General features: G+C 50.3%; 1 protein-coding gene across 8 annotated transcripts in view; it reads right to left on the bottom strand.

Annotated features, from left to right (window-relative positions):
* The window catches only part of SAMD11 (sterile alpha motif domain containing 11), a 115,770-nt gene extending 99,326 nt beyond the window's left edge, over nt 1-16,444 (bottom strand). For 3 of the 8 annotated variants that reach the window (XM_081954917.1, XM_081954919.1, XM_081954920.1), the window contains exons 1-2: nt 15,575-16,444; nt 11,895-11,986 (exon numbers count right to left, since the gene is read on the bottom strand). In XM_081954917.1, the coding sequence (XP_081811043.1) occupies nt 11,895-11,986; nt 15,575-16,109 (627 nt within the window). In that variant the 5' untranslated portion in view covers nt 16,110-16,444. Of the gene's footprint in view, nt 1-11,894; nt 11,987-13,454; nt 13,474-13,919; nt 14,030-14,107; nt 14,306-15,574 lie in introns of those variants that run through there. The other 5 variants (XM_081954918.1, XM_081954921.1, XM_081954923.1 and 2 more) reach the window with 5 other exon arrangements.
* Nucleotides 16,445-18,671: the final 2,227 nt, after the last annotated feature.

Raw genomic sequence — 18,671 nt, 5'->3', positions numbered from 1 at the left:
ACCAAACCAAAGTGAATCGAGCTGCTGTATTGCTTAATGTGCCTCACTTAGGATATGTCCCAAGTTTTAACGGGAAAATAACAAAAGGTCTGTTTTGCAAACTACATGACGTTTAAATTTTGATTTAATCTGTCCGATATACCTAATATCACATTGCAAATGGATTGAGTGTCTATTAATAATGTGCAACCCCTCCACCCCCAATTCCGCATCCTTGCAAATGACAAAGTGCATGCGTGGCCTGTTCCTTATTTCTCCCACGAAATCATAACAAAATCATTACCACCAACCAGTTAAGGCAAGACAACGTAGTTATCTCAATGTCTGCAGACAGGGGGAGCCCAAGAGCAAGTTAATTCCTGGTGTAAATGCTGATTGACCCACAATTGCACTGTTCGTTATTTGGGGTTATTTTTAATATTCGTAATAAAAACAACGAACGGAGGAATCCTTGGTGCTCTCTAAGCTGGCTTGTTTTTCTTGCAGGTGTTACATCACCCAAACTAGGTAACATCACCAGCCAGCCTTCTAGTCCCAATGATGTTACCTAATGTCAACCCTGAGCTACAAATATTCCTTCCTTCCTTCCTGTACTAGCCGTGATGATGTTACCTAGTTGGGTAATGAGACGTCTGCAAGAAAACAAGCAACCTCAGAGAGCACCAAGGATTCCCCATGTCAACTCTGAGCTACAAATATTCTCCTTCCTTCCTTCCTCCCTCCCTCCCCTTGCTACAAGCACTGATGATTGTTACCTAGTTTGAGTAAGGAAAGTTCTGCAAGAAAATAGCCAAGCTCAGAGAGCACCAAGGACCCCACAATCCTCCCCCCTCCTAATATTTTTATTTATATATAAGACGATAAGATAAAGAAAGAGAGAGAGATTTCCTTCATACCTTTCTGGAATCTGGAGTTAAGGACAGACCTGGGACTTCACCAATCACCTGTGGTTTATTGCTTATACCCAGCCCTGCACTAAATAATGGAGGGGGGGTTGTTTAGCCAGCTTGAGGATGCTTCTATATCCCCACCCCACCCCCCCAAAAAAGCCTGGAAAGCAATAAATGCAGGCGAACTATAGCCTTGAGGCTTGGCATGTGTATCTTTGCAGTAACAAAGAATGGGATGGAGTGGGGTGGAGTAAAGTAGAGTAGAACAGAACAGAACAGAAAATAGAATAGAAATAGGAATAGAATATGGAATAGAATAGAATGGAATGTAATATAGAACAGAACAGAATAGAATAGAAAATGGAATGGAACAGAATGGAATAGAAAATGGAATAGAATAGAATAGAATATGGAATGTAATATAGAACAGAACACAATAGAAAATAGAATAGAATAGAAATAGGAATAGAAATAGAATGGAATATAGAACAGAATAGAAAATAGAATAGAAAATAGAATAGAATAGGAATAGGAATAGAATGGAATGGAATATAGAACAGAACAGAGAATGGAATAGAATAGAAATAGGAATAAGGATAGAATAGAATGGAATATAGAACAGAATAGAAAAGAGAAAATAGAATAGAATAGAAATAGGAATAGGAATAGGGATAGAATAGAATGGCATATAGAACAGAATAGAAAATAGAATAGAATAAAATAGAATAGAAATAGGAATAGAATGGAATATAGAACAGAATAGAAAATAGAATAGAATAGAAATAGGAATAGAAATAGAATGGAATATAGAACAGAATAGAGAATAGAATAGAATAGAAATAGGAATAGAAATAGAATGGAATATAGAACAGAATAGAGAATAGAATAGAATAGAAATAGGAATAGAAATAGAATGGAATATAGAACAGAATAGAGAATAGAATAGAATAGAAATAGGAATAGAAATAGAATGGAATATAGAACAGAATAGAGAATAGAATAGAATAGAAATAGGAATAGAAATAGAATGGAATATAGAACAGAATAGAGAATAGAATAGAATAGAAATAGGAATAGAAATAGAATGGAATATAGAACAGAATAGAGAATAGAATAGAATAGAAATAGGAATAGAAATAGAATGGAATATAGAACAGAATAGAGAATAGAAATAGAATAGAAATAGGAATAGAAATAGAATGGAATATAGAACAGAATAGAGAATAGAAATAGAATAGAAATAGAATAGAAATAGAATAGAAATAGAATAGAAATAGAATAGAAATAAGAATAGAATGGAATGGAATATAGAACAGAACAGAGAATGGAAGAGAATGGAAGAGCAGAGTGGGAAGGGACCTTGGAGGTCTTCTAGTCCAGCCCCCTGCTCAGGAAGGCAGAGCCCTGCACGGCTTCCAGTCTTGGAAGCTGAAAGAGTCGGAAGGCGAAAGGAGCCAGCCAACTTCCCCCCTACTCACTCCTGGCGCCTTCCCTCCAGCCGAAGGGAGCCCGGGGGCAGCGGGAGTCTCTAGCCAGCCAGGTTCTCGGGCCAGACCGCCGTGCAAAGCCGCCCACGTGCGCCGCCGGAACCCGAGCCGCCGGCAGCCCCGCTCGCGGCTCTCTCGCAGCCGGAATGCGGGCTGAGTGGGAAAGCGGCGAGGCGCGCCTGCGTGCTGCTCCCTCCGGCTGCAAAACCGGCCCGACCGCCTCGCCTCGCCAGCTGGCAAACCCCGCTCTGGCCTCGCCGGCTGGGGATGGGGGAGGGGAGGGAGGGAGAGAGGGAGGGATGAAGAGTAGATTGAGAGATGAAGAATGGAGGGAGGGAAGGATGGAGGAATGGGGGAAGGATGAAGGAAGTGATAGAAGAAGGAATGGAGGGAAGGATAAGGATGGACAGATGAATGGAGGGAGGGATAAGGATGGACAGATGAATGGAGGGAGGGAGGGGATGAAGGGAAGGATGAAGAATGGAGGGAGGGATGAAGGAATGGAGGGAGGGATGAAGAATGGAGGGAAGGATGAATGGAGGGTGGGAGGGGTGGGATGGAGGGAAGGGTGACGAATGGAGGAAGGGAAGGATACATGGATGGACAGATGAATGGAGGGAGGGAGGGAAGGATGAAGAATGGAGGGAGGGATGAAGGAATGGAGGGAGGGATGAAGAATGGAGGGAAGGATGAATGGAGGGTGGGAGGGAGGGGTGGGATGGAGGGAAGGATGATGAATGGAGGGAGGGAAGGATACATGGATGGACAGATGAATGGAGGGAGGGGATGGAGGGAGGGATGAATGGAGGGTGGGAGGGGTGGGATGGAGGGCAGGATGAGGAATGGAGGGAGGGAAGGATACATGGATGGACAGATGAATGGAGGGAGGGAGGGAAGGATGAAGAATGGAGGAAAGGATGAATGGAGGGTGGGGTGGAGGGAAGGATTAAGAATGGAGGGAGGGAAGGATGAAGGAATGAGAGAGGGATGGTGGGAGGGTTAGATGAAGGAATGGAAGGAGGGAGGGATAAATGGATGGACAGATGAATGGAGGGAGAGATGGAGAAAGGAGTGGGATGGAGGGGGGAATGAATGAAGATGGACGGAGGAGAGGGATGGAGGGAGGTTGGGGTGAGGAAAGGAGGGATGGACGGAAGGATGAAGGAATGGGGGAGGGTTAGATGAAGGGATGGAGGGAGGGATGAGTGGAGGGAGGTAGGGAGGGATGAATGAAGAAATGGGGAGGGGTGGAGGGATAGATGAAAGAATGGAGGGAAGGAGGGAATGAATGGATGGGAAGATGTATGCTCCAGCCCCCAATTCCAAAACAAGAGGCTAGTCCCCCAACTTTTGACAAACAGGAAGTCCGAGCACACGAAGAGGGAGGCCTGGTTCACACAACCTGCTGACCCCACTCACTGAATCAACCAAGGTTGACCCCCAAGGATCCTGAGGGTATATACACAATCCCCCCCCCCCCAGGGGACAAACCTTGGCTCATCCACCTAGCAAGCAAGTTGGACAACACAACGAGCAATCCTAGAGGTTGTGGGAACAAGCGTCTCTCTCTGCCCTTCGTATCCAGCGAGACGCAACCCTTCAGGAGGTTGTGTGAACTCAATGCTCCACCGTTTGGCACACACACACACACACACACACACACACACAGTTGTCATTTCAGCAGATCTTAAAAGAAGCTGTTTCCCAGCTGTCAACAAACGGGCGGTTGTTTAAACAAACACTAACCCGGGTCGGTCGAGAAATCCAAAGTCTAAATAAAACAAGCCGGAATCATTTCTGCAAACCGTCAAGATCTCCCACGCATGGATGCTAAGAGTCGATTCTTTTTAGAATCCCCCTCTTCCCCCTCTTGTGGGGGAAAAAAAAAAAAAGCAGCTCGTGACCATTTTCCGCACTTATGGCCGATGCGAGCCGTTCGCCATGATCAAAATTCGGACACTTGGAAACGGGCTCGCATTTACGACCGTCGCGGCGTCCCCCTTCTGCGAGCAAAGTCAATGGGGGAGGGGGGGCAGATTCGCTTAACGACCGTGTGGCAAACTTAATGGCTGCGGGGATGCCCTTAACAACCGTGGCAAGGAAGGCTGTACAAGGAGGGGGGGGGGGAGAGGTTCTCTTAACAACGGGTGGCAGGAAAGGTCATAAAAACGGGGCAAAACTCAGCTGTCTTGCTTAGCAACGGAAATATTGAGCTCGGTTGCGGTCATAGGTTTGAGGACCGCATGTGTCAAGACAGCCACTTTGGCCTAGAAGTGGCTAAGGCTCCAAAAATAATTAAAATAAATAGATAAGCTACAAACGGGGGAGGCCAATCTTCTTGCTGTTGCAACGGGCATCCTCACCTTGGCCATTACCCCGATTTGCGCCCATTTGTAGCCTCCTACTCACGCAACAACAATTTACATATTTTCTGTAGGACACTAGTTCAAGACAGCGAGCACATTTCCAACTGCGGGACTCAAGCACAGTTGTTCAGTGAATCGGTGCGGTTGTTAAGCGAATCACATGGTCGTTAAGCAATTCTGGCTCCCCCACCCCATTGAATGGGCTGGTTGGAGGCCAGCTATGAAAAGTGGCAGGTGCGCAAATCACACAAATCCAGGACGATACAACTATCGTAAATACATGCCCGCTGCCCGAATGCCTAGTTTGTGATCCCGTGGGGGATGCTGGGACTGTCATAAATGCGAGGGATGGTTGTAAGTCACTTTTTTTTCCCCAGTGCCATTGCGACTTAGGATGGTGGCTAAACAAACAGTTAAGTCAAAGATGATCTTGTAGTCACTCTGCTAAAAAGAACTGGGTTTTTTTTGCTTAAAATGCTAGCATTTTAAAGATGCAAGGAAGCAGATATGTTGAGTGAGACTTTAGATCAGTGATGGCAAACCTATGGCATTGGTCAGGGCACGCGAGGCACTGCCCTGTTAGCTGGCCAGCGTGCATGCACGCGCTGGCCAGCTGAGTTCAGCCTTTTTTAAAGCCATTTTTCGCCCTCCCCAGGCTCCAGAGGCTTTATAGGAGCCTGGGGAGGGCGAAAAGAGCCTCCCCCGCCCCCCCGAATGCCCTCCGGAGGCGTCAGGGAAGCCTCCGGACAGTCCCTGAAGCCTTCGGAGCGCTCAAAACGATCCTCCGAGCAAACCAGAAGTGACTCAAAACGACCCTCCCGGAGACTTCCCTGACGCCTCCAGAGGACGTCCGGGGGTGCGGGGGAGGCTGTTTTTGCCCTCCCCAGGCTCCTATAAAGCCTCTGGAGCCTGGGGAGGGTGAAAAAAGCATGTAAAATGGGAGGGGGGAGAGCGCCTGTAGACACTGGGGGTCGCGCATTGCATTATGGGTGCGGCACGCCTGCACACGACCCCCCCTGCGCTCCCCCCACTTATGGCACGCGAGCCAAAAAAGGTTCGCCATCGCTGCTTTAGATCAAGGATCAGCAACATGTGTGGCTCCGGAGCCTCATGTGGCTCTTTTATCCCTCTACTGCAGCTCCTTGTCGCCGGTCTGCTCCAGAATTGATAGGGACTTTTGGTTAGGACAGGTAGAGGGAAAAGGACGCTGCCCGAGGAGGAGACTCTATGGTGGGATTCCGGTCAGCTTCAGAATTGAGCGGGGGGGGGGCCTTCCGGTTAAGACCTTTGTGGCTCTTTGAGTGTTTAAGGTTGCCGACCCCCTGCTTTAGATGTTCAATCTTCCTTCCTTCCCTTTCGGAAAAACCCTCCTGCCAAAACCACCCAAGTGTTAAGACAGCCAAGAACGAAAGATCTCACCCAAAACCAAAATGCCAACCACTCCTAGTAATTGGTGGAAGAGTTGCATTCAAACTGAAACTGGAGGGGAATGTCTATGGGGAAAACCCCTTCCTACACACGCTTCTCGGTTATGGGGCTAGAGTTCCTGCATGCGCACACATGCTGCAGAGCCTGCCCAGCCTAAAATTAGGCACTCCTCTAGTACACCTGTGAGGAGGCGAGATTGGGCTCCCGGCGACTGAGGCGAGGAAGTGGCAGGGAGGGTTGTTTTCTTTAAATAGATTTAGCTTTCCTTTAGGCCTAAGGTGATTAATGGGGAAGATATTTATAGACTGCTGGGTTTAGTCCCACAGGAAAGTTAAAGGGTGTTTTGTGATTATTCCTGCAGGGCTCTGTCTGGGATTAGGAAGCACATGGGGGGGGGGGGAATTGAACATGACTCAGCAGTGCTTATTTTAAAGGGGGAAGGGGTTAGCGCGTGAGTTGTGGCCCACCAGCAGATTCGGACAGTGAGGAGGTTGGGGAGGAAGATGGGCCAGTCCTGGAGTCTGGGGAAGGCTCTGATGAGGGCTCTGTGTCGGAGGCAGAGAAGGGGCCACAGCCGTATGCCAGTTATCAGCTGCCTTCGGAATCAGACATCAGTGAGGCAGAAGAACAGCTGGAGCCTGTTCCCAGTGTGCGCATGCGCAGAGATGCCAGGAGAAGGGAACAGCTAAAGAACAGGGGTCAACTTGGGAGTGAGGCCACAGGTGGACGATGAGTGTCCCCTCCCAGAGGAAATAAAAGAGGAGCGACAGGGGAGTGGAGTTTGCAGGAGACCATTAGTTCACTTCATTGGTTCGTGACTCTCGGAGACTCCTGGCCAAGTTCTGCAGAGATCAGCCTGGCAGCTCTCCAAGCCAGATAAGGTCTGTGACCGTAAATCCTCCCTTGAAAGACTTTGCTGGATGTGAATGAGCAGAATCCACAGTCAATGAATAAAAGGAGTTTTTTGTCGGGACCAGGAGTTTGCTTCCTGCTCTCGGGAAGCCTACGTCAGAACAGTGTATATAAACTATATAGAAAATATAGTCAGGCCTCACATATTGCCACGTAAAGTTGGCCTCAGCTTAGTCTCCAACTGTTCAGCCTTTAGGCATAGCGTGGCTGCTTTTAAGTTATTCTTGGCTAATAATTTAAACTAATTATCTCCATGGAAAACACCTTTCCAGTTCTCTGCCTAGGAGGGAGCCAGGGTGGAACCAAAGTCCAAACACCCCAGAGAGTCGAAGGGCGAGGAAATCCTTGGTAAATTTCTCTTTTTAATTAGAGAGGGCACAGCTCTCCAGATCCTCCCTTTGATCTTCCAGCTTGAGAGGGATGGCTTCCAATTCTCGTTACCAAGGCTCGTAACACACCGCAGCTAATGAGGCAAAACGTGTCTCCAACCATGTTAAGGGATGTGCAATTTTGCCACCACCCCCCCACCTAGTAGTCCCATAAAGGCCACATTGCTCTTTGCCCAAAACTTGTGACAAACAGATCTTGGCAGGATCCACAACAAACCCATAAGTTTAATTTGGGCTGAATGGGTGAACCGTGGTTTCGAAGTGAAGAGATCTCTAGAACGTATACACCCTCGATGGTGAACCTTGTGGCATGCGTGCCAGAGGTGGCATGCCGAGCGCTCTCTCTGGGCATGTGCGCCGTCATCAGCGGCTCTTCTGGTTTCCAGTCTTGGTGGGTGCTGGTGCACCAGAAAACAGCCAGAAAACGATCTGAAAAACAGCCTGTAAATGGCCTGGAAAACAGCCAAAAAACAGGCATGTGTGCACTGGCCAGCTGGTCTTTGATTTCGGTGCTCCAGAACATGCGAAAATCAGCTGGCGGGTGCGCATGCTGCAAACCCAAAGACCAGCTGGCCGGTGTGCATGCTGGAAACCCATGCTGCATACGCACTGGCCAGCTAGCTTGTCTTTGGTTTTCCAGGGCTCTGGTGCACGCACACATGTTCAAGTTTGAGCTTCTCGATGCCGAAAAGGTTCGCCATCACTGGTATATACTCATGGATAAGCCTTGAATTTTTAACAGAGATACTAAGAAAAACTTCCCACCCGCCAATGTTCAGAATATTAGAACTGGAAGGGACCTTGGAGGTCTTCTAGTCCAACCTCCTGGTCAAGCAGGAAACCTTACGCCACCTAGCAAAGTCTTTCGAGGGAGGATTTATGGTCACAGACCTTCTCTGGCTTGGAGAGCTGCCAGGCCGATCTCTGCAGAACTTGGCAAGGAGTCTCGGAGAGTCATGAACCAATTAAGCGAACTAATGGCCTCCTGCAAACTCCACTCCCCATTTGCTCCTCTTTTATTTCCTCTGGGAGGGGGCCATTCACCATCCACCTGTGGCCTTCCTCCCAAGTCGACCCTTGTTCCTTAGCTCTTCCCTTCGTCTGTGAATCTTACTTTGCTTCCTCATGTTTTATTATTAACACACCATTGATTGTATTCATACATTAGGCTAAGTCATACATTTATAAACCGCCAGGCTGAAGTCACACCAGATTTTAAACACACGCACAAAACCCAACCATGGGTTGGCTTCATATGCGATAAGATTCCAGCTACTGGCTAAAGACTCATCTCATCTAAAAAAAAAAACACCTTAAAATCTTGACATGTGGCACGAAAATCAAACAACTGAGAACTGAACGTACATTTTGACCCAGGAATATATTTTGAGCATAGGAACGGTGGGGAATTCAGACATAAAAGGATGGGTGCTTCTCTCCTTTATTTCAAGCTAGACACTGTCTACTTTCTACTCATTGTTTCTGCTAAGAATTTAATCCAGAATGAAATTGGTTCAAATGTCATCACCAGCATCTTTAAAGACACATGCGCAAATCTGTGACAGATTTCTCTTTAAGAGTTAACCCCTCCACCCGTAAAAAAAAGCAGCTTCGGGAGTTGTTGTTTTTTTAAAAAAAATCTGTTCCTTGTTTCTTTTCCCAGATGTGCTTTAAAAATAAGCAATGCCAGACATCTGTTTTTCACCAGCCTTACAAGTTATGTACGCAATTCGGATCCCATGGGATTGTTTTTTCTTTCTCAAACGCCAAATTCTTCCCAACCCCCACAGCACCACCTCCAAACAAATACAAGCATCTGACTTCAATCACAAAACCGGCGAGGCTGGGCGAAACTGAATGGCAAAACTTGCCACGCTAGGGATGCCCTCCCCCCCCCGTCAGAAAGTGGTGAGGCCCATCTGTTTGCAGCCACACACACAGCCACACACACCATGCAAGCTTTACCATCTGCACGGCCACCCCGACACCTGAGCGGCAATCCACCAAACACCAATTTCCCCTCCGCTTCCACAGTCACCGTCCAGCTCCCCGCTCCAAAATCCTTACGAAATTCATAAGAATTCGATAAAATGTTCGGTGGTATCTGCGGCCTTGTGTCCAAACCGCCGTCTCCCCCTAAAAGCATCTCCTCCAGTGGACCAGCAGAATTCTGACATTTGTTAGGTTTCTACTGGGGACCTACAGTTGCAAAATTCGCATTTCCAAAAACATGCAAAACTTGAAAAGGGGAAAACACAAAACGAAAACACCGGAAGACAGCAGTAGTTGCTTCCCAGACAAAAGAGCTCTCCAAGGCCTGTGTGAACACAACTGCTTTCATCTACGTTGGGTAGATAGATAGATAGATAGATAGATAGATAGATAGATAGATAGATAGATAGATAGATAGATAGATAGATAGATAGATAGATAGATAGAGCAAAAATCTGGAGGAGCTTGAAAAAAAAGCAGACGAACCATCTCCATTCTCAGTCCTTCTAAGCAGTGGAGATGATTTTCTGAAGATCCCACAGCCAGTCCTTCTTCTCTGATCTCAAAGGAGAAGGACCAGTCCGGTAGGGTTGGCTTTATTCCTCTGAGAGGGTGGATAAGAAATACGATGGAGAGAGAGACAGACAGACAGACAGACAGACAGACTAGAGAGAGAGAGAGAGATGATAGATATGTAGGTAGGTAGGTAGGTAGGTAGGTAGGTAGGGAGAGAGAGAGAGAGAGAGAGATATGACAGATAGATAGATAGATAGATAGATAGATAGATAGATAGATAGATAGATAGGAAGAGGAGAGAGAAGAGAGAAATGATAGATAAACACAGACATACAGACTAGAGAGAGATGATAGGTAGTTAGGTAGGTAGGGAGAGAGAGAGAAAGAGGTGATAGGTAATTAGATAGATAGATGGTAGATAGATAGATAGATAGATAGATAGATAGATAGATAGATAGATAGATAGATAGATAGATAGATAGATAGATAGATAGATAAGGGGAGAGAGAAGAAAGATGATAAACACAGACAGACTAGAGAGAGATGATAGGTAGGTAGGTAGGTCGGTAGAGACAGACTAGAGAGAGAAAGATGATAAATATAGATAGATAGGTAGGTAGGTAGATAAGAGGAGAGAGAAGAGAGATGATAAACACAGACAGACAGACTAGAGAGACAGAGATGATAGGGAGGGAGGGAGGGAGGGAGAGAGAGAGAGAGAGACTAGAGAGAATGATGATAGATAGATAAATAGATAGATAGAAGGAGAGAAGAGAGGGAGATGATAAACACAGACAAACTAGAGAGAGAGAGATGTTAGATAGATAGGTAGGGAGGTAGGGAGAGAGAGAGAGAGAGATGATATAGATAGGTAAGTAGGTAGGTAGGTAGATAAGAGGAGAGAGAATAGAGATGATAGATAGATAAACACAGACAGACAGACGAGAGAAGAGACAGATGATAGCTAGGAAGGTATAAGAGAGAAGAGATAGATAGATAGATAGATAGATAGATAGATAGATAGATAGATAGATAGATGATAGATAGATAGATGATAGATAGATAGGTAGATAGATAGATAGATAGATAGATAGATAGATAGATAGATAGATAGATATGGATGGACGGATGGATGCATAGATGGATGCATGGATGGATAGAAGAGAGGGAAATGATGGGGAGGGAGGGAGGTAGTATGAGAGAGAAGAGAGATGGGATAGGATAGATGGGAAGGCCTGGAAGAATGTTGTCCATGGGGTAATGATGGGTCGGACACAACTTCGCAACTAACAACAACAAGTACTGATGAGTAGTTAGATAGATAGATATAGGTAGGTTGGTAGGTAGATGATAGATTAGAGAGAGAGAGAGAGATGTAGGTAGGTAGGTAGGTAGGTAGGTAGGTAGGTAGGTAGGTAGGTAGGTAGAGAGATAGATAGATGATAGATAGATAGATAGATAGATGATAGATAGATGATAGATAGATAGATAGATAGATAGATGATAGATAGATAGATAGATAGATAGATAGATGATAGATAGATGATAGATAGATAGATAGATAGATAGATAGATAGATAGATAGATAGATAGATAGATAGATAGATTGATTGATTGATTTTCCCTCTCCCACCCACTTCTTTTAAATCAGAACCGGGTCTCACAACTGGAGGTGAGTGGCTGCCGAGCGAGCGAAACCATTCCCACCCACCCTCTCCGTGAAAAAATTGTCTTCCACAAAACTGGTCCAAAGGTTGTTGACCGCCGTTTTAAATGACAGACTTAATCCAGAAGGACCCCAAAAACACACACCACATATTAACAGCAAAAAGCGTGGCATACAGATGAGAGAGAAAGAGAGAAAAAAATCCGGATTCATTTTGGGTTTGTTGTTTGTTTTCACAATCATCTTACCACTGGAGACGAAATTCGACACCCAGGGCAATCACAGATTGGTGGATGTACCTGTAAAATTCCTTTGGACATAAGCGTCTTCAAACTTTTCCCTGGGTGTAGGAAGGAAAAAAAAAAAAGAGGGAGGGGGGCAGAGAAAGAGAAAGTGCTTAGGTTAGTTTGGAAGAGAGAGAGAAGGCATTGCACAAAAGACGCCAGCCCCGCTTCCCCCCAGCCCTTCCCCCCCCTGCCCATCTAACCCCCCACTCGGCCCCTCCAAGGCCCCCACAACCCGTTCCTTAACTGAACTCTCTCCCCGTGGAAAGGATGAAAAGGAAGCGTGCCCCCCCACCCTCATTAGCCCTTAACTAATCCTCTTAGAAAGAAAAGAAAAGAAAGGAAGAAAGAAAGAAAGGAAGGGGGGGGGGAAACCTTGGCCAGACTGAAAAGGTGACTAATGGGGAGTGGGGGGGGGAGGGAGGATTGGGAGGGGGGATTAAGAGGAGGAGGGGCCAGGCTGCCTTCTTCCCCCACCCTTCCCCCCACTCTACATGCAGTTCAGAAGGGCTGTATATTCCCCCCCCCCGTCTCTCTCTCTACGACCAACCGACCGCGAAGGCTGCGGGAGGATGGAAGGGGTGGACAAGCGCTCCCCCGAGGCAGAGACGGGGTTGGAGCGGGGCTGAGGCTTCATTAGAAGCGGCGGACAAGGGGTGGTGGTAGGGGGTGGGTGGGAGACAGACAGCCCCCTCTTTTCCTCCCCCCTCCTTCCTTCCAGGCAATCAATAAACAAGGCGAGGTGTCAATCACCGCCCGAAAACGACCTTTCGCCGGTCTGCCTCTCCCTCAACCCCCCCCCCCGCACCCAGTCTGCGCTCGCCGCATCCTGCTAATGATATGTCAAAGCCGCCTCTTCCGATTCCACACACACACACACACACACACACACACACCAGACACACAAACGCAGAGGCAAACACAGCCAGCGGGAGAAAAGAGACCAAAGTCCCAACCGGCGACGGGGCGCCCACGCCACACATTGCAATTGCAAGCGCCTCAGGCTCTTTCCGCGGTTGGAAAAAAAAAAGGGGGGGAAGCAAGCTACAGACGGGGCGGGGGGGAAGAAGGAGGGAGAGACCCCATCCATGCAGCCCACCTGCCTTCCTGGGGTTCCCCCCTTTCCGCTCCTGCCCCCCCCCCAATCCTTCCAAAGCGGCTTGCGATCCAAGCGTGCGTAAAGGTGGAAGGGTAGATTCCCGGGGGAACGGGCGAAGCGGGGCTCCGGCTACAAGCAGACCCCTCCCCGTCTCCAAGAATTGTGGGGGAGGGGGGCTGGACATAAGGAAGCCGGCGGGGTAGCGAATGGGTGGGGGTCTTTTCTTAGCGCCCCCCTCCCCCGCAGCCCAGCCAGTTCAGGACGCCGCCGGCCAGGCTTGGCCAAGCGCCCTCGACGTCAACAACAGCTGCTCAGCTTTGCTTTTTTTCGGTTTTTTATGCCAGCGGCGCCCAAATTCCGGGCGGCGCAAAAGCAAGACCCCCACCCATTCACCACCCCGCCGGCTTCCTTATGTCCTCCATCACCCCAAATTCTTGGAGACGGCGGGGGTTCTGCTTCTAGCTGGAGCCCCGTTTCGTCCGTCCCGTCGGGAGTCTATCCTGCCAGTTTAACGCACGCTTGGATCGCAAGCCGTTTTTGGGGGGGAGGGGGCAGGAGCCGAAAAGGGGAAAGCCCACGGCGGGAGGGGGGCTGTAGGGTTGGGGGGGAGGCCAGGAGACGAAAAGGGGGTACCCCACGGGGGACAGGGGGCTGTAGGACTGGGGTCTCCTCGGGAGTCTATCCTGCCCTCTTTGCCAGCTTTACATGCTTGGATCGCAAGCCGTTTTTGGGGAGTTGGGTGGCTGGGGGGAGAGCAGGAGCCGAAAAGGGGGAAGCCCACGGCGGGAGGGGGGCTGTAGGGCTGGGGGGAGGAAGCAGGAGCCGAAAAGGGGGAACCCCACGGAGGGGGCAGGGGCGCTGTAGGGCTGGGGTCTCCCCGGGAGTCTGACCTGCCCTCCTTGCCAGCTTTACGCACGCTTGGATCGCAATTCATTTGGGGGGCATCGTTTCCTCGGGTTGGGAAAAGGGGGGAACCCCACGGAGGGCAGGTGGGCGGCAGAGCTGGGGTCTCCCCCTCCCTCTCGCCCCGACGCGCGCGTTTCCGGAGCCGCCGCCCCCCCTCCGAGCAGCCACCCACCCGCTTCCAGGCGCCAAAGAAGCAGTCGCCGCCGCCGTCTCGGAGCGATCCGGCCTCAGAAGGTCGCCGCGGCTCCATTTGCAGCGAAGCGGCGTTTGCGCTCCGCGCCAGGGCGGCCGGAGGGGAGGGGAAGGGTGGAAGCGAACGCGCGGCTCCAGCCCTCCGTCTGGCTGCCCCGGAGAACGGGAGGAAGGCTCCCTTCCCTCCCTTCTCTCCTTCCTTCCCTCCCTCCCCCGCCCGCCCCCTCCCTCCGCTCCTCTCTGCCCGCCCCGAGCGGGGGACGCACCTCCGAAGTCTCCGGCGCGCCTCTGCGCAACTTTCCAACCATGCGGGGGAGGGGGGGGAACTCCGACATGCACTCTCACTTTCTCTCCCCCCTCCTTCCCCGCATGCACGCGCCCCGGCCCAAAACTAGAGGGGGGGGGGCATGGAGAAGATCCCCATCGCCGGCCTCCTCGCAAAGCAAGGTTGCGCGCAATCCAAGAGGCTTCCCACATCCCCCAACCAAGCCCCGCTAAAGAATCCCGCAGATAGGGGTAAAGATAAAGGTTTCCCTGGCGCATATGTGCTAGTCGTTCCCCGCTCTAGTGGGCGGGCAATTGCCCGTGCGAACACAGGCATGCTGCAATTGTCGTTAAGTGTGAAAAACGGTCGTAAGTCACTTTTTTCAGGGACTTCTCATGGTCACTAGATGAAATGGTTGTAAGTCGAGGACCACCTGCACAAATGCTTGATAAGAGGTTGCTTTTTCGGAAGTTGAGGTTCCCCCTTCCCTCGCACCTATGTGCTAGTTGTTCCCGACTCTAGGGGGCGGTGCTGGTCTCCATTTCAAAGCCGGAGAGCCAGCGCTGTCCGAAGACGTCTCCGTTACCTTCCCACCAAGGGTGGCTCCTATTTTTCCACTTGCTTTCGAAATGCTAGGTTGGCATTAGAAGAGAGGGTTACCCGCTTTTTTAAAAAAACAATAAACCGCCCCCCCCACTTCCTCCGGGTTCCCCGAGATCCTGTAGTCGGTGCCCTTGATTGAAGAGCCAAGGAAGGAAGTGGCGAGAGGGCCTCTGCCCATGGGCAGAGCGCCTGCCAGCCCAGAGCCGAGGGGGAGAGAGAGAGCGGACAGCCTCCCGGTTCCTCGGGGCTCCCCCGAGATCCTGTAGTCGGTACCCTTGACTGACGCGCCGAGGGAGGAAGTGGCGAGAGGGCCTCTGCCCATGGTCAGAGCGCCTGCCACCCGAGAGCCTAGGGAGAGAGTGGTTCCTCGGGTCTCCCCCGAGATCCTGTAGTCGGTACCCTTGATCGAAGAGCCGAGGGAGGAAGTAGCAAGAGTGCCTCTGCCCATGGGCAGAGCGCCTGTCACCCCAGAGCCTCTGGAGAAAGAGAGAGAGAGAGACATCGCCCAACCTCGCCCGCACCTGCCCACCCTCCCGGTTCCGTCCGGGCCCGCTTTCGACTAGGCTGGAGCGCCGGTACCTTTGTGTCGGATGCTCCGCTTCCAGTCCTTGGCCGTCTCCCGGCCGCTGACGAACTGGAACTCGTTGGGGGTGAGCCACTCGCCCCGGTAGCGGATGGAGGGCCCCTTGCTGCCCTGGCAGAGTTTGCGGACGTAGAGCAGGGCTCGGTTGTCGCCGCACTCCACCTCCAGGCAGGGCTCGCCTCGGTCGAAGAAGGGCTGGAAGTCCGGCGCGGCGGCGGCGGCTACCGTGGCGCTGCTGGTGGCGGCGGCGGCGGAGACGGTGGCGGAGGAGAAGCGCTCCAGCACCAGCTCCTCGGGCAGAGGGGGCGGCAGCGGCGGGGCGGCGGCGGCGGCGTGGAACTCCAAGTAGGCGCGTTGCTGGTGGGCGGCGGCGAAGAGCTGCTCGTAGGAAGCCGGCGGCGGGTGCGGGGTCACCCCGGGGATGGCGGCGGCGGCGGCGGCCGCTAAGGGCAGCAGGTAGTCCATGGGCTGGTGGAAGGCGGCCAGCGCCAGCTCCTCGCGATCCGGGCGCTCCCTTTTGATGGCCGGCATGGTGGCGGCGGCGGCCTCGGCTGCCTTGCGCGCTCGGGAGGAAGGAGAAGCAGCAGCAGCCGCCGGCAGCCAGCGGAGAAGGGGAGGCGGAGGCGGAGGAGGCGGCGGCGGCAACAGCAGCACCTTGCAGGCGCCGCCGGCGGAGGAGGAGGAGGAGGAGGAGGAGGCTGGCGACGGCGGCAGCAGCCACGGGGCGCCGGAGTCCCGCGGCAGGCAGTTGGGTTGCGTGTGTGTGTGTGTGTTTTCTTAAGACGCCCGGGAGCGGCTGGAGGCGCCTGCTGGAGCGCTGCCCCTCCGGCGGCCGGCTTGGCATTTCGGCCAGCGAGGGGGCGCCGCCGCCGCTGCTGCCTCCGCCGCAGACATCTCGGTCGCCAAAGGGTTATTGATCTGCCCTCCCTTCCCCGCCGCCGCCGCCGCCCCGAGGTTGACCTGCTGGCACGGCCGCTCTCGGCTGGCTTTAATGCCGCCGATGGGCCAAGAAGTTCAGGGCTCTTTCTTTTTTTTCTTTCTTTCCTTCCTTCCTTCTTTCTTTCTTTTTTCCCTCCTTTCCTTCCTTCCTTCTTTATTCTTTCCTTCCTTCTTTCCTTCCTTCTTTATTCTTTCATTCATTCCTTCCTTTCTTTTCTTCTTTCTTTCCTTCCTTCTTTCCTTCTTTTCCCCTTCTTTCTTTCCTTCCTTCTTTATTCTTTAATTCCTTCCTTTCTTTCATTCCTTTTCCTTTCTTTCATTCTTTCTTTCCTTCTTTTTCCCCTTTCTTTCTTTCCTTCCTTCTTTATTCTTTTATTCCTTCCTTTCCTTCTTTCCCCCCTTTCTTTCCTTCCTTCCTTCTTTCCTTCCTTCCTCTTTCCTTCTTTCTTTCCTTCTTTCTTTCCCCCTTCTTTCTTTCCTTCCTTCTTTCTTTATTCTTTCATTCCTTCCTTTTTTCATTCCTTTTCCTTCCTTTCTTTCCTTCCTTCTTTCCTTCTTTTCCCCTTCTTTCTTTCCTTCCTTCCTTCTTTCCTTCCTTCCTCTTTCCTTTTTTCTTTCCTTCCTTCTTTCCTTCTTTTCCCCCTTCTTTTTTTCCTTCCTTCTTTCTTTATTCTTTCATTCCTTCCTTTCTTTCATTCCTTTTCCTTCCTTTCATTCTTTCTTTCCTTCCTTCCTTTCTTTCATTCCTTCTTTCCTTCTTTCTTTCTCACTCCCCCCAAAAAGATCCACTCGTGCCTTTTCAGCTTATCCCCACCAGACGCCTGGGTTTTCTGTCCTCGTCCCCCCCAAAGCAGGAGAAAAGTTTAAAAACTGCCCAAAGTCCCTGCGTGGCTTGGAAGAGCTCTCCCCCCCCCCTCGTTTGAGCAACTTCCCAACTTTTCTCCCACCCCCACGCCCCTGGGGGGGGAGGGGGCAGGCACCTGCCAAGGATCCAAATCTTCTCCCCATTCCATCCTGCAACTTTGTGGGTTGTATCCTGACGGTTTATATTGATATTGATTGTTTCCTGATTGCTTATTTGTAGGCTGTGACTATCACTAAGTGTTGTATCTTATGATTCTTCATGAATGCATTTTATTTTTCTTTATGTACACTGAGAGCATCTGCAGCAGAGACAAATTCCTTGTGTGTCCAATCGCACTTGGCCAATAAAGAATTCTATTCTATTCCTATTCTATATTTTATGCTATATTTTATTCTATCCTGCGCTCCATGGCACAGGACCTAGCTACCTGCGGGATCGCATCCTGCCCCATACATCCCTGCGGCCGATTCGCTCTCACAGGGAGGGACTCCTCCGGGTGCCATCCACTAGGCAGTGCCAGCGGGCGACGCCCAGGAGTAAGGCCTTCTCTGTGATGGGCCCGACCCTCTGGAATGACCTCCCCCCCCCCGACATTAGAATAACGACCGATCTCCGCTCCTTCCGTAAAAAACTTAAGACCCACCTGTTTAACTTAGCTGGCCTGGCCTAACTGTAGCTTGGGTCCCTCTAGCCTATATTTTAAATGTTTAGGGATAGATTTTTTAGGTTGTTTTAATTTTTAACTATAACTGTACAGCCTATCATATAATTTGTTTTAATGGGTATTTATAATTATCTAAGTTTGTATATTGTTTTATTGTGGTCTGTACACCGCCCCGAGTCCCTTTGGGGAGAGGGGGCGGTCTATAAATTTAATAAATATATAAATATATATAAATATATATTCTATTCTATATCTTATTTTATTCTATTCTATATTCTATTCTCTATCTTCTCTTCTCTTTTATTCTATTCTATTCTATTCCTGTCTTCCCATGCCCTTGAAAGGCAGCCCATCTGGCTGATCCCTGGCAAGACCAGCCTGGCAATGCCAAGCAGATTTGGATGGATGCCAACATTGGGGGGGGGAGGGAATGGAGCCTCCCCCCCCCAAGCATTGTTCCAGCAGCAACAGGCCTCTGAATGGAGTTGGGGGGAAGGAAGAGGAGGAGAGGACAGTAGGGCCAGGCATCCTTCCCCACCCAATGTGAGGACACTGGAGTATCTCCCCTCTAAAATGAGTTTACTACTGGGTGTCCAAAGTGAGGAAGGGTGGAAGAGATGGGGGA

This window comes from Natrix helvetica (assembly GCF_964273705.1).
Source record: "Natrix helvetica genome assembly, chromosome: 5".
In the NCBI taxonomy this organism is placed as follows: Eukaryota; Metazoa; Chordata; class Lepidosauria; order Squamata; family Natricidae; genus Natrix; species Natrix helvetica.
The sequence above is the reverse complement of the archived record's forward strand: the minus strand, read 5'-3'. Positions and strand labels throughout refer to the sequence as shown.